Below are 25,014 nucleotides of genomic sequence, written 5' to 3' on the forward strand. Positions count from 1 at the left end.
TGGCTGCTCACAGCCCAACCTTCCCTACTATTTTTAGCTGCTGCTGCTGCTGCTGCTGCTGCTGCTGTGCTTTGCAAAAGGCAGCCGGCCTCCCTCCCTGGATGCAGCTAGCGAGGCAGGCGGAGGAGGGGAGAGCTTGGAGTTCCTTGGGTCAATTAGGTGGGCCTCTTGGCTTGGCCTGGGATGCTCGGATTCTCCTGTTTTCTCCTCTGCTGGCTCCCTTTTTCTCCACTAGCCCTTAGTGTGGCCCAGGTGCCTTGTCTCCCTTCTCTAACTTAGATGCCTTTCTTCTTTTTTGAGTCTCCCGCATGTGTCTCAAGAGAATGTGAAATCCAAGAAGCAGATCCCAGAGATTTCAGAATAAAATAAAAGTAAACTCTGCTTGAGAACACTTTAGTAGGAAAGCTAGGCTAATTGTAAATCAATGAGTCTTAAAATGCAGCATTGATCTCCAGTTAGAAGTTTGAAAGGGAAAGCGGTAATTACTGTGCTCCAAAGGTAGCTTCCTCAGTCACAGGCTCTGGGCAGAGAGAAAGGTCATTAAAGCTGGCACGAGGATGGAATCGGGATAATTAGCTTAGAAACTGCTTTTGGGATATGAGGAGGACCAGAGGCTGCCCTCCCTGTGTTGTGAATTGCCTTCAGGAAGATATGGCTGCCTTACCGGGGGGGGGGGGTGTGGGGGAGCGGTTGAGGATTCCGGTCCTGCTGGAGGACGGAGGGGGAGCTTAGAGCAGCAGGATGACTGCTGGCCTTCCCCGATTCCCTTTGCTTGCAAGGCTTCCGGTTCTCCCCTCTCGGCCTGGCCCATCTGCGGGGAGGCACACAGGGCACATGCGAAACCAGGTACCAGCAAGGGTGGCATTTCAGGGCATCCTGAGCAGCAGGAAGGAAATCCGGTCCCTTAGCCAGAGAGGATGCTGTGGGCCGTTGCCTCTCACCCTTCCGTGCAAAAGGGCCCCTTGTTCTCCACCGAGGAAGGAGCTCCACCCGGGGATTTGCATCAGGCGTCTGGGACGGAGGCTCCCTTGGAAAAGCACGGCTTGGTTCTGGCTTCAGCTCCTAACAAGCAGGAGAGTGAATGGCAGCCGCTGGCCAGGAATTGATTATGCTAATTGATATGCCAATAAGAGAACTTGTTACATCTGCCATTGGTTAAGCTAGCTAACGAGTCCTGCTAATCAATGAAACCAATAAAGATTTCATCCATTAATGAGAAACATGGTAATTAACATTATCCGTAGACCAATTAGCTGAACCAATTAGGCAGTGGTCCATGGCAAAAGCCGCTCAGGGCTTTTGCTGTACGCCCATGTCGTATGAACGAGGACTGGCAAGTTGCAGAAGACGGAGTGGAAGGCCTGCTGGGAGAAGGCGCCTTTCCCCTGCTTACCCAGGGAAAGTGGCTACTGCAGCAAAAGGCCCCAAAGGTGCTGTGGGAAAGTCAACTTGACTTTCGCCCTGAGGCCGCCCCCTCCTGGCCCTTCAGTATTAGTGGAACCTTCATCAGGATCAGGTTGGCCAAACGCAGAACAAGGAGAAGCGGAGGCTGTTAACAGGCCGTTCAAGAGAGCAAGCGCCTGAGGGCCCAAGCTCCCTCAGTCTTCGGTATGCAGGACGACATTGCCTTAAAACTCCCCCGCACTTCCCACTCGGTGCTAACATCTAATGCACTTAAGGCCATTTGCACTCCGCCTTCTCTACCCCTTAGCCCATGGCTCTCGGCAGCCGCTTAAAATCGAAAAGAATTGTGGAGTCCTTGGTGCTTTCTGAGCTCAGCTGTTTTCTTGTAGATGACTCAATTGTCCAACTGGGTAGTATTGCCAGTGCACTGATGATATTACCTAGTCAGGTAATGAAACGTCTGAAAGCAAACAACCTGGCTCAGAGAGCATCAAGGATTCCACGGTTCGACGCCAGACTATAAACGTTTTCTTCTATTGGAACAAAAAAATAAATTTCTCCGATTCACCTTTAACCAGATTTATTGAGAGGAAAATATTCTGCTGTTATAACATTTGGCAAATGTCCTGCCTTGAGGACCCTTATATGCACTGGTCATTCTACCAAAGAATCTTAGGGGGGTCCATGCAAGAAGAGAAAGGCCACTTTATGGTGGTTTCCTCGTTTGGGACTTAGAGCCTCTTGTTACAGGTTCTCAACCTTTTCTTCACCCCGGAGACTCCCCCTTAAATACCTTTCGTGGCCATGGACACCCCCCCCCCCAAGACTTAAATCACAACATTTCTGCAAGCCTTTGCAGACCCCCTGGGATGACATTGCAGCCCCTTGGCGGTCTGAGGACCCCCGATTGAGAACCGCTGTCTTCTTATAGCATCATCCAGCTACCAGTGAGGTGCTGTAAAGCTTCTTCTAATTAATTTTATAACAGCACAATCTTAGTTGTGTAACTTGAGAAGATACTGGGAAACCGGCTTATATTTTATAGGCATACTGATACAATTTCATTTATAGTGAGTTTTAAAGACTTTATTGAAGCTTTAGTGGTTTACACTGTGCTCCAATGTAAGGTGTCTGAGCTGCTTAAGCCACGAATTGAGAAGGGGTCATTATCACACATTGATTTATGCTTTCTTTGAACCGAGAAGGGCCTCGCCTTCTGCTTTGGCACTACCACGAGGACAGCTTACCACTTCCCATCACTGGGTTTCCTGATATTTTGGTATCCTAAGCTGATCGTTTCCATGGGGTCAATGGGTCAAAATAGATAGAAAACCCTCCAATCTTTGGGTTCAGGTATAGCAAATAAAATGTCCGCTCTAAGAATGGACAGGTGTGAGCAGGGCCATTTGCCTTTGTCAGAAATAAGAGGCTGAAGTGGCAGAAGATGAAAGAGGAGGAAGCCATTCGGTGGCTGCTTCTAGGGCTCTGTCCAGGGGGAAGTGGAGACCGCAGAAGAGAGCCCGGGGGAAGCTGCCAAAGGGTCTCTGAGTACCAACACCGATACTTCACTCTGGCACTTCCTTTTCACTGTTAGGTATTGACCTTGGGAGACCCCTTGTGGATTCTCTAATTGAAAATTAATACTAGATCGATGCTAGGAGTGATTTGCATATTGATTATAAACAATTTTGAAGACACTGCATGTGTTAGATCAATAGGGACTCCATACAGGCTGTGATGGAAATGCCTTCCCCCGTCTCCATCTGCACATCTTGGTGTGAGGAGCAGCGGAGGCGGAGGTGGACAGCATCAAACGGGTGGCTCCAGTTCCGACAGCCTTCCAAAGACACTCCCTGCACAAGGAAGGCTGTGAGTTGGCCGCCCCCTGGCTGGAGCCCATTTAAAGAAGATGCAATGGGGATTGCGTGCTAGATGGGCCCCCCCCTTCTCAACACCTGCCCCATCAGGAGCCTCGCCTGTGTGCGCCTGATTGCTTCCTTTTAGTCGTGGGGCTGCTAGAGCGGGTTGGCAGGAGAAGTGCAGGTCCTTCTGGAGCCTGACACAGCATTCCAGGGAGAGGAGCCGAAGAAGGGTCCCCGGCAGAGAAGCCCTGGGGGGCCTCCCCACAGCCTGGCTTGCCTTAGAAGAGCTGAGCTGCGGAGGCTGGCGGTGCTCTCCAGAGTCAGTCGGGGACTTTGACAGGTTTTAGCTGAAGAGAAAAAAATCGGCGTGTGGCTTCCTCCTGTGTACCTGTGAGCACATTTCTTTTTTCTTTTAAAAAGTCACCACAGTCATTGAAGTTGAAATGTGCTGAAGGAATCCGTCTCCAAACAGAAGCAAGGGGAGCACATCCCTTCTGGCTTTGAAGAAGTGGGTTGGCCTTTCCCATGGAGTTTCCCATGGGAAACCTAAGAGCCACTGGCCGGTAGAGAAAGCGGCTAAAGAAAGCTGTCCTGGCACCTTCCGGTTGCCCCCGTTCTTTTTTGATTCTGCTCCTGATGGCCCAGGAACGCTGCAGCCCGTCAGAGTGAAAATCCTGCTCGTGGGATGTCGGGAAGGCAAGGGAAGAGGCCGGCTGGCCTCTATTCCATAGATAAGTTGGATCGAGGTCTTTCCCAAATGTCCCTTCTCTGCCTCCCTCCCAAGGTTTGGGCCCAATTGTTTTGTCATTTGCCCAAGAGCTGCTAATGTTTTCTGGCTCTGGCTCTTCTGGATGGGCTGCCATGGAATGAATGGAAATGGTCTCTCATAAACCTTCCTTTTCCATTCCACGGAGCTTCTTGTTCTATGCCAACTCAGAGAATACTTGGTGTGAAAAAGGAAAATGCCATAATTTGCCAGAATGACATAATTTTAACTGCTAATATCCTAGTGCCTAAACAGTTAATCCATTTGAACCCAACTGAACCCAAAGATGGCCTATTTCCATGCTCCCGTGGGTATGGCTGGCTTGAAGTTCACGACTCCTGCCTGCACAGCCAGTGAAGGCCACGGCTAGGCCAGTTTTGGGAAAGTGACGTTCTGCTTGCTCTTATTGATGCGCTGGTGATGTTGTGGCTGGACATTGTATTATATATATGTTTGTGGGACTGACTTTGAAGAGTTACCTGGAATAGTCAGTTGGTGCCACAGGAGTCAGCCTAGGTTGTTTGGATCCAGCCTAGATCCACTCCTACAACAGAATCAGCACTGGGTCCTAACCCTTAACCCAGGCTGAGTCTGCTCGACCAGCAAGAGCTGGGAGGAAGGGTTTGCTGAGGCCACCTCTAGGGGCCCCTAAGAAGGGCTTCCTCTTAGTGACAGCCTCCCTTTTGGGGTGCTGCTTGTTGTTGGCTATCCAGCCCTTGTGGGGCTTTTGGAGTCTTCCAGGAAAAAATGCCTTGGGCTCTCTGTTAGGGATGAAAGATTTCTGTCGGTCGGCCATCAGAAGGTGCTTTGGTGGCATTCCAGAGGGCAGGGAGCCACGGTGCTGGTTCAGGGCGTTCTTCCTCCTCCCCTGATACTAGAGCCTGACCTGAAAAACCCAGGGAAGTGAGGGGGAGAGGGGGAGAAGATGGGGGTGGGGGAAGAAAAGAAAGGAACGGGTTGCTGCAGGTGCAGATGCCACATACGGGAGTCAGTCTGGCCAGTTTGGAGAGGAGAAAGAAGAGAGAGGTAGAAATAATCCTTTGCTTGAGGCCCCGAGGGAGGCTGGGGCTCGAGTGCAAAATATCACATCTCCAAAGAAGGAGGGGGGGGAGACGGCTCCTCCGCCTGTCTTGTGCAGCAACCAAGAATTCCTCTGCTTAATTGAAGGCCTTTCTTAGGTCCTTGCATCTCGGGAGAAAAGGCGGAAGTCTCCCTCTCCTCCTGCGAGTTCGTGCTCCCCATTTTTTCCTCCAGGCCTTCCGCAGGTGGATGGGAAACGGTGGCCATCGCGCTCGCCTGGCCCTTCTGTGGCATTGTTCCCCTGTCTTGGCACACGCCAGGTGGCCCAGAGGATTGGGAAGGTTTGGATCTCCTGAGCTCGGCCAGCCAGCTCCCAGCTTCCCCCTGTGGCTGCCTCTGCCCCTTCCACTGGCCGAGGGAGGGAGGGTTGTTTCTGGTGAGGCGGGATGGGAGAAGGTGCTGTGTTTCGAAGAAGCAGCCTGTGCACAATTAAAACTTGTTTCTGGTAAACCTCATTCCAGGAAGATGAGCTTTTAACAAAAGGCTTTTGACAGCTGCGGGGTATTTCAATTTTTTTTAATGCTGAAAGAAAAATCGATACATTTTTCTGGGTTATACATATTCAGAGCAGGCTGGATATTTCCATTATAATGGAAAATGGTGTCTGTACCCATCTCGCCTGTCAGAGCTGCACCATTGCATTTTCCAAGCCACTGCTAAATATTTCAGACCCAATTTGATTGTGGTTTGTGACAGCTCATGTTTCTCGGCTGCTGAATCTCCTGGAATGGGATGCCGAGGGGGGGGGGAGAGGGGGGGGAGGCAGCGCAGTGCCCCACTTTCCTCTTCCCGCCTTCTGCCTTCCCCAGCCAGGCCAGCCTGGCCGTGTTGGTAAGGACTGTCCTTTTGTTAAGCCAACATCTAGGAGGCCTGAATCCCAGAGAGAGACGCTGGGTGGGAGGGAGGGAGGCTTGGCTCTGCTGCCTAAAACCTGGATGTCTGCCGGCATGAAGGGCAGGAGATGGAAAAAAGGTTTTCCTGCGTGGGAATACAGAGTCCACTCTGTGTGCTTGTTTAGGGCCTGGCGGTGCCCTGGCTTGAGAGGGAGGATTTGTCTCCAGTAATTCAATCGCATTGAAAACTCCTCAGGTAGCCAGCCAGCCAGCCAGCCTGCCCAAAAGCAAAGAGGGGTTCTAGTACCGATGCTTTGATGCCAGTCTCCCCATATTCGTTGAGGCCCTGAGGGCGGCACCCTGGAGTACAGAGAGCCCTGGGTGGAATGTAAGAATCCCCGCTTAGGGGGATTAGAAGACTTCTTGGCCCCAGTTGCCTCTTCCAGATGCTTTACTCTGTTCTGCACTTCCCAAATACCTCTGCTGCCATGAAGGCCTAAGGTGCCACCTGGAGAAGGCTCCAAAGCAGGCCTTTTGCCTGGCTGGGTCCCTGCAGGCTCCCCCGTCTCCTCTCCTGGAGCACTCAGCTTTGCGGCTGCTGACACGGCTGAGTCCTGATGGGGGCAGCCGGTCCAATGCGGGCACGGAGAAGAGAACTGTCAGGGAGGGTCCAGTTTATGAAGAATTCCTCCCCCCCCTCTCCCCCCACGTTTAATTGGCATTCTCGGCCATGGTTTCATGGTTTTTAAGCATCCTAATGATCTGCTTTGCTTCATCTTGTTGAGGATAAACCTCCAGCCTCTGTGGCAGTTCTCCTTGATTTCCTCTGCCCCAGACTGCCAGCCCTCTGCTCCCAGATAGCGGGTGGTGCCCATGAGGGGCTGCAGAGCCTCAGGAGCCCCCTCCAGCTGGGTTTCTCCCACCACAGAGGCGGAAAGGCTGGTCTGGGGCTTCCGTTTATTAAGCTGGGGGGGAGGGGGGGAGTTTGCCCATCCGTCCCCTGCCCCTGCCTCCACAGGGAAGGGAAGGGAAGGGAAGGGAGAGAAGGAGTTGGCTCTTCGGCTTCCCGGATTGTACTTCTCGCTGCAGAATCTGCCATGGGAGGAGAGCGGTCCAGTGCCCAAGAGCAGGGCTGCTGAGCAGGGCTGACCTATCTCTGCAGAGCAACAGAATCAGGGTGGGGGTCATCATTTCCTGGAGCCTTCAGCTGCGGCCTTTCCCGTGGAATTCCTCCTCCTCCTCCTCCTCCTTGTTTCCCACCCACTGGGTTGCTTCAGCTGGACGGCTTCAAGGAGGCTCCCTTCTGCCCTGAAGGGGGCCCTGGTGGTGCTTCCATTCCTTGGGACCAAGGGCTCAAGGCTGCCCCCTCCCCCCTTTTCCTTCCCAGGGGAGCCTTGTTGGCTTTGCGTCTGGTGGGCCCTTCTTCCTCCCTGTCCCACTTCACCTCCCCTTTCTAGGGCCCTGAAGAAAATCCCTTTTGGGCCAAGCAGCCCCTGGGGCTTCGCGCCCCTCCTTTTTCTTTTGAGGTCCTGCTGACTTTCCCTAGAGCCTCTGTCCGAGAAACTTCTGGGATTTCTTGGTTTCGTGGCCAAGAAACAAGTCCTACCTTCCCTCTTTCTCTTGCTGATTGTGTGTCTTTCCTTCCCTCTTAGTCCAGGGGCTTCTCCTCCCCTCCTCCCCTCTCAGGAGACGTAGTTGGCCTGCCTGCTGAGGCTGAGCTTCAGGGCTTCAGGAGGAGCGGGGTGCAGAAGGCTGGGATTTAATCCTCAGTGGTTCTCTCTGCCTAAGAGGCGCTTTCATTTCTTGAGGGCTGGGGAGCATGGGAAGCTGACCACCGGGCCCCCAGAGGTTGGGAAAGGCTGAGGCTTCTGGGAGGACCTCCCCTGACTCTGAGCAGTGGTGACTGAGCCAGCTGCAGGAGGCCTCAGGTTGCCTCTCGCTCTCTTGTCCCCTCCAGAGGAGCTCACTGGAGATGTGGAAGGACTCGGCGAGGTGGCAACGAACCCTGATGAAGCAGCCAAAGAAGCGGAGAGCGTGGCTGACCAGGACCAGGCCACGTGGGCAGGTGAGCAGAGTGGGCAGAGGCCTCGGCTTTGCTGGGTCCTGCTGCTCCATGTACGCCTGCAACCGGCCAGAGGGTCCCTCCCGCCCTCCGCCCATCTTGTCCCTCAGGTTTCCAACAGGTTCCGGTGGGGTGTCAGGTGAAATTGAGCGCTGCTTTATCTGTCCATCCAACGGCTAGTGTGAAGCTGAAGGAGGGAGAACGTATCCCTCCCTTCAGAGGGAGCTTGTATACACACACACACACACACACACACACACACACACACACACACACGGGTGTTTTACCCACTCAGAGCCAGCCGTGGGCCAGCAGAGAGACCCAACAGTGCAGAGGGGGAAGCCGTCCACTGGGCACAAAGAGGGAGTGTTGCTGCATTGCACTGAGCAGGGATGTGGGAAGCCCAGAGAAGGCGGCAGAGCAGCAGAGAGCCCCTGGCAAGCTCTGGCCCAGTTTGTTTCACACACACACAGCTCTGGGGCCCAGAGAGCACGACTTGGGCTTAGTGGGGGCTTTATAAGTGTGCAGGGCCAGGACTGCTTGGGGCTGAAGTGAACCCCTCCTGGCCAGCGGGGGTTGCTCCTCAATCCACCCTTCCTGCTGCCAGTAAAGAGAAGAAGAATTCCTAGAGCAGCCCTGAGAGTCTAGGAATGCCACCTGCTTCTCTCTTTTAATTTTGAGCCCCCTCCCTACCACCAGCATGGCAGAGGCAGAAAAGAAGGGGTTGGTTGAAGGACGGGGAAGGCGGGGGATCCTTCTAGTGACCCGGGCACCCAGTGGGTGAGGCTGTGCTGGTTCATTGGATGGGCACAGCCTGAATCCTTCTGTCTGCACAGGCGTCCCTTGCAGGAGCTCGAATGGGGAGATTCCTGGCTTTTGGCCATAGGAAGAGGATCCTCAGGCCCAGCTGCAGGGGGAGGCTGGCAGCAGCTTCAGCCCCAACTACTTACCCTGTCACCTTGCGGGTGGCAGCAAACCGAGCTGCCCCCCAGGGGCCCCCTGGCTGAGGCTGAAGTGGGAGGAAGGCAGGGATGGGTGTGTGTGTGTGCTACTGCAGCCTCTTCCCCTGCCCACCAAGGCCACCCGATCCCGTTTTCACAGAGTGGTCTTTTTATCTCTTTGGCAGCTCAAGGTCCCCAGGCTGAGAAGGAGCCAGCAGACCCCCCACCGTCCTCCAAGCACACTTCGTTTTCAAGACACACAGCGTCCCCTGTCCCCAGGTGGCCCACACCATCGGATGAGGCGAAGCTAGAGCAGGTGAGATGCCAGGGTGGCCCTGGCACCTAAGAAGCCTCACCTTGCTCTTGCACTAAAGCAGGAATGAAAGTTGGCCAGGTGTGACGATCGGCTGGTGGGGCAGGCTGTACTGTCACCTGGCCACCTTTCCACCCCTGCGAGCACCTGCTTTCTTTTGCCCCCAGGTGTACCACTGCCTCTACTGCAAGTACAGCAATCCGGATGTCAACCGGCTGCGGGTACATGTCGTGACCCAGCACTCCATCCAGCCGATGCTCAGGTGCCCCCTCTGTCAGGACCTGCTCAGCAACAAGCTCCACCTGAAGCTGCACCTGACCCACCTGCACAGCGTGTCTCCCGACTGTGTGGAAAAGCTCCTCTTGACGGTTAGTTCCTGGGGGGATTTTGGGGTCCCTCCACTGCAGGACGTGTTCAAAGCATCCAGGCGGGCCTCAAGAGAAGGAGCTGTGGGAAAGCAGAAGGAAGGGAAGCTTGGGCAGCCCAAAGGCCCTGGAGGGGTCATAAGACCCTGCTGGCCTGCTGTGGAACTGGGAGGCCTCCTCCAGCTGCCATGGAGGCCTAGGATCCACCGCGACCTTCTCTGCAGCCTCCTTTTGGCGCCTTCCCCCCTGCTCAAACAACCTGCAAATAGGCCACGGGCTTCTCTAACTTGTCCCCTTGGGGTGGGGACCTTGACCTTGATGGGGCTCTTTCCAAGGGATGCCCCTCTCGTCCCTACTTCCCTGAGAGGAACCTCAGGCTGAGAAAGGCGCCCAGGGCTGCCTCCGTGAGGTGAGAGGCATTTGGGCTGCAGTGCTTGCCAGCAGTGGACGACAACTGAGCCCAAGGAGAGAACGGGTGAGGTGGCCCCTTTCCATGAGAACGTCCTTGCCCCCAGGCCACTGGGGAAGAGCACCTCGTCCGCTGCCAGCGATCTCAACTGCTGGATTGCCAAGGCAATTTGGCCCTGGGCAAAGGGCCGGGGCTGAACTTGGAGGCTGCTGCTGCTGCTACCCAAGATGGGGAAGGCGCAGCTGGCGGCAGTGGGCCTGTGTCTCCACACCGCTTGGGCCTTCCCTTCAGGTTGTGGCAGACGTCCACCCTCCTGGCTGCTGGGAACAGGGCTCCTGCTTAACACGAGAGACTCTCTTGAAATAGCCTCAGCTCTGAGAAACCCAGCTGGGTCCAGGGGCCTCGCAGTCCCCCGGCAGACTCTGCTGTGGCAGCCAGGAACCTTCTGGGGCCTTCTGGGGCCAGGCGAGGGTCTGCTGTGCTCAGGGACCTCAGCTCTGGATTCCAACATTCCTCCATGGCTTCTCTGGCGGAGAGGAAGGGCTGGCTCCCCCTTGGTGTTGCGGGTGTGTGTGTGTGGGAGGAGGGGTTGGGCTTAGTGAAATCCCAGGGAAAGTTGGGGGAGCAGGTGCAGCCTGCCAATGGTCAACCTGGGGAGGGGGCAGGAGGAGCCCTGTTGATACCAACCGAGGGTGGCTCCGGTGGCCCCCCTGGCTTCAAGACTGGGGGCTGGCCTTGCTTGGGTCAGGCCAGCCCTGGTTCTCTACAGCCATCTATCCCCCCCTCCTCCACTCAGGCAGAGGGCAGATGGAGGCTTGGGCAGAAGACCCTGTGGGGAGCCCGCCCGCTGCTTTCCCTTCCCTGCTCCCATTGCTTGCCTCTCCCGTCAGCTGTCCTCCGACTTCCCAGCCCCACTCCCCACCCAAGGTGGCTCTCCTCCTTCCCCTTCGGATAGGAGGCCGTGGAAAGGGTCCTCACCCGGCCGCTGTTCATTTGGAGACACACGTTAGCCAATTAGGTGGCCCAAATTAGAAGCGACCTTGATGCTCTGCCTAATGAAGTTTTCCCCTTCATGGCTGGCTCTGCCTACCAGGGTCTTTGTGATGGAAATTGCCTCCCCACAGCAACACCCCTCCCCCACCAGGCTGCAGAATTTATTTGGGGCCAGTTATATTCAAGGGGGAGGCAGGAACAGAGAGGGGAGGAGAGTCTTTCTTGCCCCTTTTGAAAGGAGGAGGAGGAGGAGGAGTCCATGGGTGCTCTGGAGAGCATGCGGGGGGGGGGGGGGCTTGGTTAGCTGTGTGTTTGTGTGTTTCTGCGTTTGTTTCTGTGTGTGTGTGTGTGTGTGTGTGTGTGTGTGTGTGTGTGTGTGTGTGTGTAAGAGAGGGAGAGAAGAAGGGATCCCAGGAAGCCTGAGCAGCCCTGGGTCGACTGAGCCAAGTGGGGATCTGAGGGACCTGGAATGAAGATGTCCCTGGAAGTGTGGGGTGGGGTGGGGACTTCTGCCATTGCCCCTTGTAGAAAAGAGCCCCTCCCCGCAATGCAGTGGTTGGGCTGGCAATTCTATTTCAGGGAAAGTTAATGGATGGAAAACAAAGAGTCCCCCTTGTTGGCCTTTTAGAATCCCAATCAGGAATTAGGATTAAAGACACTGGGAGGCCGGGTGGATGGTCTGTTCTCTCGGTCTTTCTTACTTGGCTGACTTCCCACGGTTATTTGTAGCCACCTGCATTCCCCTCGTCCACCTGCATGAAAACAGTTGCAGGTCCTCTGTGCTGGAGGGCTTGGAAAAGGCATGGAGGAGTTGGTGGGACCCAGCAGCCCCCGATTTTGGTCCCTTTCCTCAGGCTACCCCAGTGGGAGCAGCCGGGCCCTGGGCTCCTGGGAAAGGCCTTCTCCCTGGACTGGGGCTTGGTGGGCCAAAGGCTGCCCAGACCATTGGGTCAGCTGGCCATCCAGGCTGCTCCCTTCCTTGCACTTGCTTGAGAAAAGGAAGGTGCCCAGGACTCCCGGCCTATTTCCTAGGCTCCCAAAAGGAAGCCCCAGATGGTGGTCAGTTCCCCCGGCAGGGTTTCCCTTTCAGGAGTGGTTCTGCCCCCCGCTCCCCCCCCCCCCCCGTAGCAGTCAGGGCAGTGTTGGAGAGAGACTCTGCAAGAGGCTCTTCAACCCACCCTCCACTTCCTACTTCTGGTTGTCATGGCAGAACTGTCCGCGGGCACCCCAAGTGGCTCATGGTCCCTTCCCTGCTTGCCTTCCAAAGGGGTTGCTGGATCTTGTGGCAGTGAGGAGTCTTCGTTCTTGAAGATCTGGGTCTGGCTTGGAGCTTTTGAGGGCCAAGAGATCCAGCTTCCCAGGAAGTTCATTCTCTCTATGGAGTTTACGCAGGAGGGAGCTTTCTTTTTTCCAGCCTAGGAGACTGTGGAGGAAGAGCTTCTAATCCTGAGCTTGGAGCATCTTCTCCCCAGCTACAGTCTGGACTTGTGGCAGCGAGGGAGGAGATCCCTTGAGTGGTGTGTGTGTGTGTGTGTGTGTGTGTGTGTGTCTGTTCAGAGTGGGCTCCCAGGAAATGGGGTCGGGCGTGGCAATTAACCAAGTGTTCATGGGGGGATGGGGCCTGAGTGGTGGGCCTATCGGTGGGGAGAAGGGAGTGGGGGGGCTGCCAGGGTTCCTTTTGCTCCCGTGTGCAGATGGCGCAGCTGAAGCCCCCCTCCTTGTTCCTGGCCTTCCTTTCCTGGATCCCGCTTTGCTCCTTTGCTTGTGCTCCTTTAGGGCCAAGTCACCCTGAGAACAAGGATGCGGCCATCTTTGTTCAGAACTCTGGCGCGTCCTCACCTCTTGCTTTAGTTGAGGGCTTTTTGCGTTCTCAGCCGCTCGACTTCTTCACACTCTCCCAGCCGACCCAGAGAATTGTGCAGAGACACAGTTACAAATTCAGTTTGAATCGTGCAAAGTGGAGAAATAGCATCAGTGCTTTTCCTTCCGCGGAGGCCGTTAGTTACGTCTGAATGAAATCGCAGTAAGAGGCTTGATTGGCTTGGCATGCTGCTTAAAAAACAGAAGGAGCTGGAGTGCAAAGTACCCGGGGCTTTCTTGGGGCTGAAAGGCTCCCCACCTTGCAAAAGGTTTTAAGTACCGTCTCCTGGTTTTCTTTTGGCCTTTGACAGGTGACCACGCCAGAGGCCATGATGCCCAGCAACGTGTTCCCCACAGCAGCGGCAGCAGCAGCGGCAGAGGATCGAGATGGAAATGAGGAATCCCTCCAGCCACCTGGTCAGTCCCGTTTTTTCCTGGGCTCTTGCCAAAGTGTCCCTGAGAGGGAGTGGCGGGGCCCTTGACATGGCCTCGGCCCTGGGGTGGCCCTTGGGACCTGCGGTAGCTCAGAGCTGGCCTTGGCCACCGTGGTTGGCATCCACACCTCTGCCTTGCTCGTTCCAGAAGTGGCGTGAAGGAAAAGTCTCAAAGGGGGCAGGTGGTTGGGATTGGGAAATGAAGTAGCGCACGCCCACACACACACACGCACACAGAGCCTAGATAAAATTAGGGCGAGGAGGGAGGGAGAGCTGGGTTCAAAGGGGAAGCTGAGCCAGGCAACAGGGGAAGGCTTTAGGCCAGGAGGAGGAGGCGAGGACCAAAGCAGGGGAGCCTCCGTGCCAGACCACTGACCAGTCCTTGCTCTGGTTCCCCTTCCACAGAGAGCTCAGAGGAAGGGGGCAAAAGCCTGCGGTTGCTGCCAGAGGCCATGGGGCATGGCAGCAGCGGAGGAAAGCCTGCAGCGTCCGAGCAGCCCGGGGCCAGAGAGGAGACTGGTTTCTTTTGCTGGAAGAAGGGCTGCGGCCAGGGCTTCAAGAGCTCCTCTGCCCTCCAGGCCCATTTCAGCGAGGCACACGGCAAGCGACCACAGCTTCCTGTTTCTGACCGCCACGTCTACAAGTACCGCTGCAACCAGTGCAGCCTGGCCTTCAAAACCATCGAAAAGCTCCAGCTGCACTCCCAGTACCACGTCATCCGGGCAGCCACCATGTGCTGCCTTTGCCAACGGAGCTTCCGCACTTTCCAGGCCCTTAAGAAGCACCTGGAAACCAGCCACCTGGATCTGAGCGAAGCTGACATCCAGCAGCTGTACAGCGGACTGCTGGTCAATGGCGAACTGTTTGCCATGGGGGACCTTTCGTTGGCTGAGGACCACACCATGGTGACGGAGGAGGAGAAAGAGGAGGAGAACAGTGACCAGGAAGACAAGCAGAGCCCTGCAGGAAGCGACTGCGGGTCCCTCCAGGAAGACTCTGGCTCAGAACCTAAACGGGCTCTTCCCTTCCGGAAGGGCCCCAATTTCACCCTGGAAAAATTTCTGGACCCAGCCCGCCCCTATAAGTGCACCGTTTGCAAAGAATCCTTCACGCAGAAGAACATCCTTCTGGTCCACTACAATTCCGTTTCCCACCTGCACAAGCTGAAAAGGGCCCTCCAGGAGTCTTCCGCCAGCCAGTCCGAGGCCACCAGTAGCCCTGACCACAAACCCTTCAAGTGCAGCATCTGCAGCGTGGCCTACAGCCAGAGCTCCACCCTGGAGATTCACATGCGTTCTGTGCTGCATCAGACCAAGGCGCGAGCAGCTAAGCTGGAAGCAGTCAGCGGCAGTGGCCACAGCAGTGCTTCCCTGGGCTCCTCCATGCCCAGCCTCTTGGGGGTCGGCACGACGAGCCTCACCTCCCCCTCCTCCTCCTCCTCCACTGCCGCCCAGAGCAACGTAAGCAGAGGTAGCACCGGCTCTACTCCCCCTCTTCTCAGCCAGGCTTCTTGTGACCCCACAGGGCAGCCTCCTCTGAAACTCCCCATCCAAAGCAGCCACCCACCTGCAGACCCCTCGAGTCCTTCAGAACCTAAAGAGACCAACCGTAAGAAGCCAGGAGATGCACTTGCATGCCGCCAGCCGCTGCCCCCACCGCCCAACTCTCTGATGCAGGCCCAGTTGCAGCAAGAGCTGCAGCAGCAAGCATCGCTTCTACAGGCCCAGCTTTTCAGCCCTGCACTCTTGCCCCACTTCCCCATGGCCCCGGAGACCCTCCTGCAGCAGCAGCAGCTACTCTTCCCCTTCTATTTCCCCAGCGCCGAGTTGCAGCTGAACGCCGAGGTGAGCTTGCCGTTGACCAACGGCACCCTGACGCTGGCAGGGAGCGGGCTGGGCCTGCTGGAGGATCTGAAACCCCAGCTTCCACAGCCAAGCCACCCACAGATACAGCAGCAGCAGCCGCTTCCACTGTCGCAGCCTCCATGTGTGCTGGTCCCACCAAGCGTGGCCCCGGACAAGAAGGCCAAATCTGTGGGGAAGGAAAAGGAGGCCCAGCGGGAGCAGGAGATGGCAGAGAAGGGCAGCAGAAGCCCCTCCTGCCAAGAGCCCCTGCCCGAGGCCAGCAAGGCCCAGGAGAAGACTGACCTAGCGGGGCCCACAGAAGCAGCTGGGAGCAGGCCCGGGGAGGCGCCCTGGCTCCCTCCTCGCATTGCTGCGGATGCTCGTGGGAACGCCACCAAAGCTTTGCTGGAGAACTTTGGGTTTGAGCTGGTCATTCAGTACAATGAGAACAAGCAGAAGGCAGCCGGGAGGGTCGAGCAGGGCAGCAGCCTGGAGAGGCTGGAATGCGAGTCCTGCAGCAAGTTCTTCTCCAACGTGCTAATTCTGAAGACCCACCAGGAACACGTCCACCAGCACTACCTGCCCTTCCAGCAGCTGGAAAGCTTTGCCCAGCAGTACCGAGAGCACTACGACCAGCTCTACCCGCTGCGGCCCCCGACGCCTGAGCCGGCCCCACCACCCCCTCCTGTCCCCACCGTGCCTGCTGCACCTCCCCAGCCGCCTTCCACACCCACCCTGCAGGTCTCCGCCTCACCCATGACCTCTCCCTCCCTCGCCCCCAACCAGCCTTCCTTGCCCCACACGCAGCTCCCTATGCCGATGGAGCTGCCTCTCTTCTCGCCACTCATGATGCCAACCATGCCTTTGCAAGCCTTGCCGGCCCAGTTACCGCCCCAGCTTGCCCCTGTCGACTCTTTACCAGCAGAGCTGGCTCAGCTGTACCAGCACCAGCTCAACCCGGGCCTTTTGCAGCAGCAGCAGCAGCAGCAGAACAAGAGACCACGGACACGAATCACCGACGAGCAGCTCCGGGTCTTGAGGCAGTATTTTGATATCAACAATTCCCCCAGTGAGGAGCAGATCAAGGAGATGGCCGAGAAATCTGGTCTGCCACAGAAGGTGATCAAACACTGGTTCCGAAATACGCTTTTCAAAGAGCGCCAGCGCAACAAGGACTCACCGTACAACTTCAGCAACCCTCCAATCACCAGCCTGGAGGACCTGAAAGTGGACTCCCGGCCGTCTTCTCCGGAGCCTCAGAAACACGAGTACTGGGGAAGCAAGAGATCCTCCCGAACTCGCTTCACAGACTACCAGCTTCGGGTGCTGCAGGACTTCTTTGACGCCAACGCTTACCCGAAGGATGACGAGTTTGAGCAGCTTTCCAGCCTGCTGAACCTCCCAACTCGGGTGATTGTGGTGTGGTTCCAGAACGCTCGCCAGAAAGCCAGGAAGAATTACGAGAACCAGGGGGAAGGCAAAGAAGGGGAGCGACGGGAGCTGACAAACGACCGATACATCCGAACGAGCAACCTGAACTACCAGTGCAAGAAGTGCAGCTTAGTCTTCCAGCGCATCTTTGACCTGATCAAACATCAGAAAAAGCTCTGCTACAAGGACGAAGACGAAGAAGGGCAGGAGGACAGTCAGAACGAAGACTCCATGGATGCTATGGAGCTCCTGACGCCCAGCAGTTCCTCCTGCAGCACCCCGATGCCTTCCCAGGCTTACGGCATGCCCACCTCCTCTGCCAGTGCGGCCTTTCCGTTACAGAGTACCACCGAGGCAGACGGCGACTGCCCTGCTGCCTGCCAGCCTAAAGCAAATGCTGCTGATGAGAAACCAAAGCACCCTGAGCCTTCCAGTATGCAACAGAGCCCGGCTTCGGACAAGCAACGGCAACCAAAGCAAGATGGGCAGCTTCCAGCGCAGGACCAAGGAGAGCCGAAGCTGAGCTCAGTGCACCCAAAGGTCTCCCCGCCCCTCCAGCAGCAGCCGGCCCACCCTCTGCAGGGTGGCCCGCCCCAGGCAAGCCCTCCTCCTGCCCAGCTGTCTCACCTGTCTCACAAACCCCTGGCCACGCCCAGTGCACAGCAGCTGGCCAACCTGCCCCCTCAGCTTGTTCCGTATCAGTGTGAGCAGTGCAAGCTGGCCTTCCCTTCCTTTGAGCACTGGCAAGAACATCAGCAGCTGCATTTCTTGAGCACTCAGGGCCAGTTTCTCCACCCTCAGTTTGATCTGCCCTTTATGCTCTTTGACCCCAGTAACCCACTGCTGGCTAGCCAGCTGCTCTCTGGGACCCTTTCCCAGCTGCCCATGAGCTCGGCCACCTCGCCCTCCGCCCCAACCACCACCATGAGCACTCTGAAGAGGAAGCTGGAGGAGAAAGCCAGGGTCAGCCCAGTCGGGAACGATGGCAGCGCTGGGGGAGACGAGCCCCAGCGGGATAAACGCCTCCGGACCACCATCACCCCTGAGCAGCTGGAAGTGCTGTACCAAAAATACCTCCTGGACTCCAATCCTACGCGCAAGATGCTCGACCACATCGCCCATGAAGTGGGCTTGAAGAAGCGGGTGGTGCAGGTGTGGTTCCAGAACACCCGCGCCCGGGAGAGGAAAGGGCAGTTCCGAGCAGTCGGGCCTGCTCAAGCCCACCGGCGGTGCCCTTTCTGCCGCGCCCTCTTCAAAGCCAAGACCGCCCTGGAAGCCCATATCCGATCTCGACACTGGCATGAAGCCAAGCGGGCAGGATACAACCTGGCCTTGTCAGCCATGCTTTTGGATTGTGAAGGAGGAGGAGGGGGGCTCATGGGGAAAGGAGACCTCTTTGACGGGGCCAACTTTGCACAGCTGTCTGCCCCCGGCAGTAGCAGTGACAGCCAGGGAATCCCCCCCTCCCCAGGCAGCAAGTCTCTAGAGCTGTCTCCACAGACCCTGCTGAGCCCATCCTCTATCAAAGTGGAAGGCCTGGAAGACTTGGAGAGTCCCTCGGTGTCGTTGGTCCACCTGAGCTTTGACCAAGCCAAACTGGACAATGACGACTGCTCTTCCGTCAACACAGCCCTCACAGACACAACGACAGGGGACGAGACCAATGCAGACAACGACAGTGCTACGGGGGTCTCCACGGAAGCCAGGGGGAGCTTGGGGCCAAGCGAGGGTCTGACCAAGTCTGCCATGTTAGCCATGTCAGAGTACGAAGACAGACTTTCCTCGGGCCTGGTGAGCCCAGCTCCCAGCTTCCACAGCAAGGAGTACGACAACGAAGGCACCGTGGATTACAGCGAGACCTCAAGCCTGGCGGACCCCTGCTCTCCTAGTCCAGGCACCAGCGGCCTGGCAGGCAAATCCGGGGATGGAGGGGATCGGCCAGGACAGAAGCGCTTCCGGACACAGATGACCAACCTCCAGCTGAAAGTCCTGAAGGCCTGCTTCAGCGATTACAGGACCCCCACCATGCTGGAGTGTGAGGTTCTGGGCAATGACATCGGGCTTCCCAAGAGAGTTATTCAGGTCTGGTTCCAGAACGCCCGAGCCAAAGAAAAGAAATCCAAGCTCAACATGGCCAAGCATTTTGGCATCAATCAGACTGGCTACGAGGGGCCGAAAACAGAGTGCGCTTTGTGTGGCATCAAGTACAGCGCCCGCCTATCTGTTCGTGACCATATCTTCTCTGAGCAGCACATCTCCAAAGTGAAAGAGACGGTTGGGAGTCAGCTGGACAAAGAGAAGGAGTATTTTGACCCGGCCACCGTCCGCCAGCTGATGGCACAGCAAGAGCTGGACCGAATCAAGAAGGCCAACGAAGCCCTTGGCCTGGCTGCTCAGCAGCAAGGCATGTTTGACGGTGCCCCTCTGCAGGCTTTGAACATTCCTGCCAACTACCCAGCAGCCCTTCAGAGCATCCCTCCTGTCCTGTTGCCAGGTTTGAACAGCCCATCCCTGCCTGGCTTCACTCCTTCCAATACAGGTGAGTTGCACCCTGTCTCGCGGACTTCCCAGTTTGGCTGTCCAAATGGGAGGAGGGGAGAGCGTGGCTGAAGCATGCCCCTGCGGCAGAAGGAGTCGTCTCTGCTAGAGGCACTTCCTTTTCAGATTGGGGGGGCGGGAGGTTTCTCGTCTTGAGAGCTGCCGGCCTCTTGCAGCCTAGGAGGGGAAGGGAACCTGAGGACGGAGGAGAAGGATCAGCCCTCTGCCTCTGGAGGCAGGTGGGATGGGGGGGGGGAGGTTATTGTTGGCCTTGCTTCTTATCGTCTCTTTAGGCCAGGATGACCTCTGCTGGCATGGGAGAGGCTCAGTTGCCGGCCCACCTATTGCTCTATAGCAGTCATATGAATTTCTAGAAGAGCTTTATGGTAATGATTTTCCTTTTTTTTCTGTGCATCTCCTGACCCTGTTAAATCACCTCCATTTCTGGGTTTTTTAGGCTCACCTTCCTGATCTCAGCAGGAACTTTTGAGCTTTTCAGACTCTCCTGCAAGTGGGATTCTGCAGTTCTGGGCGCCCCAGATGGGTCTGGTGGGGCCCCTTTGGGTCTCTCTTGGAGATGAAGGGACAGTAGGAGTGGAAGTTTTCCCTTTAAATAGCTGCTTACTGAATAAACAAAACAGCAAGACAATTTTAAAGTGACAGAATTAGAAAAAGAAACAAAAACAGAGAAAAAAAGAAAGTGAATGAGATACATATGTATGTGGACTCATGTACTAATAGGTTAAATATTCTGTGTTTGAAAGTTACTATGCGGGGGGGGGAGGGGGTTTCCTTCACCAGGGCCATGCTGACCGTTTAGGCCTAAATCCTGCTTTTTCTCTCCCTGTCCCTGAACCCGTCTCTCTGCTTTGTTCCAGCTTTAACGTCTCCCAAACCCGCCCTGATGGGTCTGCCAGGCACAAGCGTTCCCTCGCCCGGGCTTCCCACCTCGGGATCCCCAAATAAGACAGCCTCCCTCAGCTCCCCCCCGCCAGCACAAACCTCCGTGGGCTCCGCAAACCCCCTCCCACTGCGGAAGGACAAGGAGAGCGAGAAGGCGAAAGAGAAGGAGCGTCCCCCCAAGGCCAGGGGGGAGGCCCTGTCGGGGCCCAAGAAAGACAAAGGGGAGGCGCCCAACCCTGGCCCGGCCTTCCCCGCCACGGGGTCTGCCCTGGAGTACTCAGCAGAGCCTACCCAGCTGCAGGCCCTGCAGGCGGCTCTCAACACGGAGTCCATGGCCTTGCTGACCAACCCCTTCCTCCCGTGTTTTGTGCCCGGCTTCTCTCCGTACTATGCCCCTCAGCTCCCGGGGGCCTTGCAGAGTGGGTACCTCCAGCCCATGTATACCATGGAAGGGGTCTTCCCCTATGGCCCGGCCCTGTCGCAGGCCCTGCTTGGTGTTTCCCCGGGCTCCCTGCTGCAACACTACCAGCAATATCAACAGAGCCTCCAGGAGGCGCTGCAACGGCAAGTGCAGCTGCCCTTGCCCAAAGGCAGCCAGCCCCCTGTCCCCGCGGAGGGCCCCTCCCCTGAAAAAGGCCCTGCCAAAGAATCCCCCAGGCCAGAAGAGAAGAACAGCTCCCACCAGGGGTCACCCCGAAGAGACCTCACCACAGGAAGCAGCAGGGCCCTGGACTCCCCCCTCTGGGACCCCTTCATTGTCCCCCCGGTGCAGTACAGACTGGTGTGCCGGAAATGCCAGGCCGGATTCGGGAGCCAAGAAGCGGCCGACATCCACCTGAAATCCCTCTGCTGCTTCGGCCAGTCGATGGGGACTCTGCCCGAGATGGCGCTTCAGGTGCTCGCTGGCGGGGGCGGCTCCTACCAGTGTGTGGCATGTGAGAGCACGGTGTGTGGGGAAGAGGCCCTCCAGCAGCACCTGGAGTCTGCCCCCCACAAACATCATCAGACAGTCCCCCGAGCAGCAGCCAGAAACGCCAAAGAGCACCCCAGTCAATTACCTCACTCTGCCTGCCTCCCCGACCCAAGCACCGCATCTACCTCGCAGCCCACCGCTCACCCCAAGGACGGCCCCCTGCCCGCCGCTGCCCCCCACGCCTCCAAAAAGCCCTGGCCTCCGACGGCCTCCCCGCCAGGGAAGCCCCCGCCTCTCTCCTCATCTTCAACGGTTACCTCAAGCTCATGCAGCACCTCAGGGGTTCAGCCCTCTCTGATGCCAAGGAAATTCTCTTCGGAGGAGTCTGACTCGGGCCGCGGGCCGGAGGCCGGGGGGCCAGCAGAGCCCAGCTCCCCTCGGGACGGCGGCCTCCCCAGCGTGGACCCTTTTCGATTGTAAGCTTTGAAGACAGACTCTTGCAAAATGAATCTAGAAATAACAAACCGGTTTCAGAAATAGACTAACTGCAATTCCAAAGCTTCTAACCAAAAAAGAAAAACGAACCGAGGGAGATGCGCCTGGGTGCTTTTCCCAGAGGCCAATGCTGGCAGCTCGGCTTGCTTCTGGGCGGCCGAAGGGTTTGCTGTGGCTCTCTCAAAGGTGGCTGTTCCCGTCCGTCTCCCCCCCCCCCCACAGGAATCAGCCCCCCCACCCCCACCCGCACAACCCCCTTGAGAGTGCAGTGGAGGCCAGCATAACTGTATGGGAAAGCAGAACCGCCCGGGACCATTTTAAATTTCTTGCTATCTAAGCATTCAGATACCAATGGCTTGCTTGCTAAAAGGAGAAAAGAAATGTAACGTCTTTTTATTCTCAGGTCAATTGCTCACACTTTGTTCGGTTTTCAGAATCATTGTTTTATATAAATATATATATAATTTCTTTTTTTGGTTTTGATTTTTTCCAAGGAAAGGATTTTTTGTTGTTAATTTAAAAATGGGCAGAAAGTATTCAAGAGAAACAATGTGAACTACAGTAAGTTAGTTTTCTGGGGATTTTAGGGGCATCTCTTCTGCTGAAGCCAATTTCAAGGGGGGCCATTTCAGCCCTCCCCTTTTCAGAAAAGGAAACACGCAGAGTGCTAAAAGGACTTGGGAGTTTTAAACAACAACTGACTTTCTGTATTTATGATAGATATGACCATTTTTGGTGTTGAGTAGATTGTTCCATTGGAAATGAACTGAAGCAGTATGGTAGATTTAAAGACACCCCCCCACCCTTTTGTGTATGTTTAGCTTTTGTATATGGTCCGGCTGGCGGCTTCTCATTTGATGTTGTCTTGTCCATTCCTGTCCTGACCAGATGGAGCCCAGTCTGACTCGCCGCAGCTTCTCCGTCCGTCCCTCCATCCCCAGGCCATCCTGTCCTAAGCTTCCACTTATCAGTTGCTGCCTTTGTTCCTCGGAGGGTGGCTGCAAAGTTATTTTATAAAATTAAAGGAAAAAAGTCAGAGGGGTCAGTGGGATCCCTTCTGAAATATTTTTTCTTGGGAGCTCAAAACTTTCTAAGGTGTATTCCTGTCAATTGTGCACTTAACGTTCTCTCCTTTCGGCTTCCTTCCCTGCCTGTGCAAAGGCTCCATTTTGGAAATGTTGGCCTTCCTTTCTCTTTCCGCCATTAGGGCCCCCACATTCCTTTGGAAGAACTTTCTGAGATGGGGCAAGTGGGCGGGCGGGGCTGCTTCTTCCCTTGGTTCCCTTTCTCTCTTTCTCCAGGAGAAGTTCATGCTTTAAATAAAATCCAAAGACAAACCCTTTCGACCACTGGTGCAGAAGGAGCAAAAAAAGGCGTCTCTTGAGGATTTGTTTCTGTTTTAGCCACAAGACTCCATTGGACAAATAAACCCATGAATGAAGGAGCCTCGGTGCTTCTCCTGCCCTGGGCCTGGACAGACAAGTGGGGTGTTCTTATTACGGCGTGCTGTGCTTAGAAATGAGGAGGGCGACCCTGGAGAGCCATATAGCCCAGGTGTTCTTCCCTGACCGTCTCCTGCAAAGGGAAAGGGATTCGGCTGCCAGGCTGAGTTTGCAGCCAGGTGTTTGGAGCCCAGTGCCACCATTCCTGTGTGCCACACACACACACACGCACCGCCCCCAAATGTTCTGCCAATAGAGCCTGCGCCACTTTCACTTTCCAGACTCCCTGGGATAGGCAACCTCCTCACTGCTGCCACTCTCTTAGCTGCTGGTCCCTTGATGGAGAATCCACCACCCTTCCCTGACAGAAAACCCTACCTTGAGTTGCCCTCTGCCCCAGTGACCACCTGGACTGCCCCAAACAGCCCCCTCCTGAGATCCAAAGTGGTGCGGGTGGGTTCTTATGGTTTGAGAGTGTGTGCTACTGTTGAACATGACTTAGTATCCTAAGACTATTCATTTTATTTTTGGTTCTTTATGTGGTATATACCTTGCTAGTTTAACACTAGTGTTTCCTGACCAGTTTTGTGGTCTGCTTGCTTTGACATCTTTGGCCTCCTTTCTTTCTTCTGCCCTGGTTCCCTCCCTCTGTTCTCTTCTCCTGTTCTGCCTTTCCTCCATCTGCCTGGGGCATCCCCAGGTCCTTCCCAGTCTTCTGCGTGCAGGCCTCTGCACTCAGCAGAGCTGCCAGGGAGGATACCGGCAGCAGTGTCCTCCCCGGCAGGGCAGTGGCAAGCATTGAGCAGGCTGCTGCCCTGAGCCAAGCTAAGACCCAACCGTGATTGCACCTCACCCTCTGGGGCACTCGGGAGGAGCAAGCAACTATGGCAATCCTGGCCTCCAAAGAGGGCTGTGCCAGTGCTTGAGGCTGAGGGTCTTTCTGCCTCTGAGCCCCTTTGTTTGATGGGAGAGGCCAGGAATAGTCTTGCCCAAGAATGTTAACAATGCAGATGGATGTGGCTGGCTCCAAGGTGGTGCCCAGCTGGGCCTGGCCCTTAGGCCTTGGGGACACGAGGAAATGGAACTCTCTCTGGTTGGTTGGTTGGTTGGTTGTCTAGACGGATGGATGGCTCTGAAAATCCTGCCCACTGTGAAACACATAACTTTTTACTATTTTTTCATTACTTTGGTTGGCGGGAGGGGGATAAGTCTGGATAAAACAAAGTATAAATGAGGTGAAGTCTCTAAACAGCCTTTGCAATGTACAAAAACTAGAGCAAGTGAAACCAAAAATGACGTTCTTGGTGTTTTTCTATAATGTTGTCTTGTTAGCTTTTTTGTTACTGTAATAATGCTGATCTCAAATTGTACCAAAATACATAGAGATGGACAAAAGCAGAACCACACAGAACTCTAAAAAAAAAAAAAAAAAACCAAACAAATTTTGTCACAAAACATTTTGTTGTCATAGTTAAGTTGATTGTAGATGGTATTGAATATACTCCTTTGAAAATATTTCATCAAGTGTTTCCTGCTCATTGTGGTACATTAAAAGAAATGAGCCAAAGCTCTTTGTCTCTGCTGTGCCAGAGTGTCTCTCTGCCCAAGGGAAGAGCGCCCCCCCCCCCTTGCTGGACAGAACAGGACAATGGGACGGGGCCAACTTGAAGGCCAACTTCTTGGCAAAGGCATGAAGAGTCCAGGTTTTGGGTGGCGTGATCTGCGTGCTTGCCTAAAAGCCCAGGCCAATTACCTCCCAGGGCTCTCTTCTTGAATGCTGGCTTTGGAGAAGGAATGTGGGCTAGAGCACAGCCAGAAACAGCTGCCGGTCTGAAGAGTGGAGCTTTCCAAAGAGGTGGCCAAATTACCAAGACCAGCATTCAGCCCAAACGCCACTGGACTCCTTTCCTATAAACTGGACCAGGACACAAATCATTGCAGACACTAAGCAAAGGGAAGTGAAAAGGGGGGGGGGGAAATGAGATGCAGGAGGGTAGAGCTATATTTTCAATTTCCTGTGGATGTTGCATTCCGACTTCAGTGGCAGAAAGCGGAAGGGGCTCATTCCTTTGCGAGTTTGGGGTGACTCGTTGCAGAATAATGGCTGGGAACCGGCTGGAAGCTTG

General features: G+C 55.6%; 1 protein-coding gene across 1 annotated transcript in view; it reads left to right on the forward strand.

Moving 5' to 3' along the window:
- ZFHX3 (zinc finger homeobox 3) overlaps positions 1-24,455 on the forward strand; it is a 74,590-nt gene extending 50,135 nt beyond the window's left edge. The window contains exons 5-10 of the mRNA XM_081963664.1: positions 7,903-8,010; positions 9,134-9,264; positions 9,429-9,629; positions 13,200-13,305; positions 13,728-19,136; positions 20,014-24,455. Of these exons, the coding sequence (XP_081819790.1) occupies positions 7,903-8,010; positions 9,134-9,264; positions 9,429-9,629; positions 13,200-13,305; positions 13,728-19,136; positions 20,014-21,431 (7,373 nt within the window). The 3' untranslated portion in view covers positions 21,432-24,455. The remainder of the gene's footprint in view (positions 1-7,902; positions 8,011-9,133; positions 9,265-9,428; positions 9,630-13,199; positions 13,306-13,727; positions 19,137-20,013) is intronic.
- Positions 24,456-25,014: the final 559 nt, after the last annotated feature.

This window comes from Natrix helvetica (assembly GCF_964273705.1).
Source record: "Natrix helvetica genome assembly, chromosome: 10".
NCBI lineage: Eukaryota > Metazoa > Chordata > Lepidosauria > Squamata > Natricidae > Natrix > Natrix helvetica.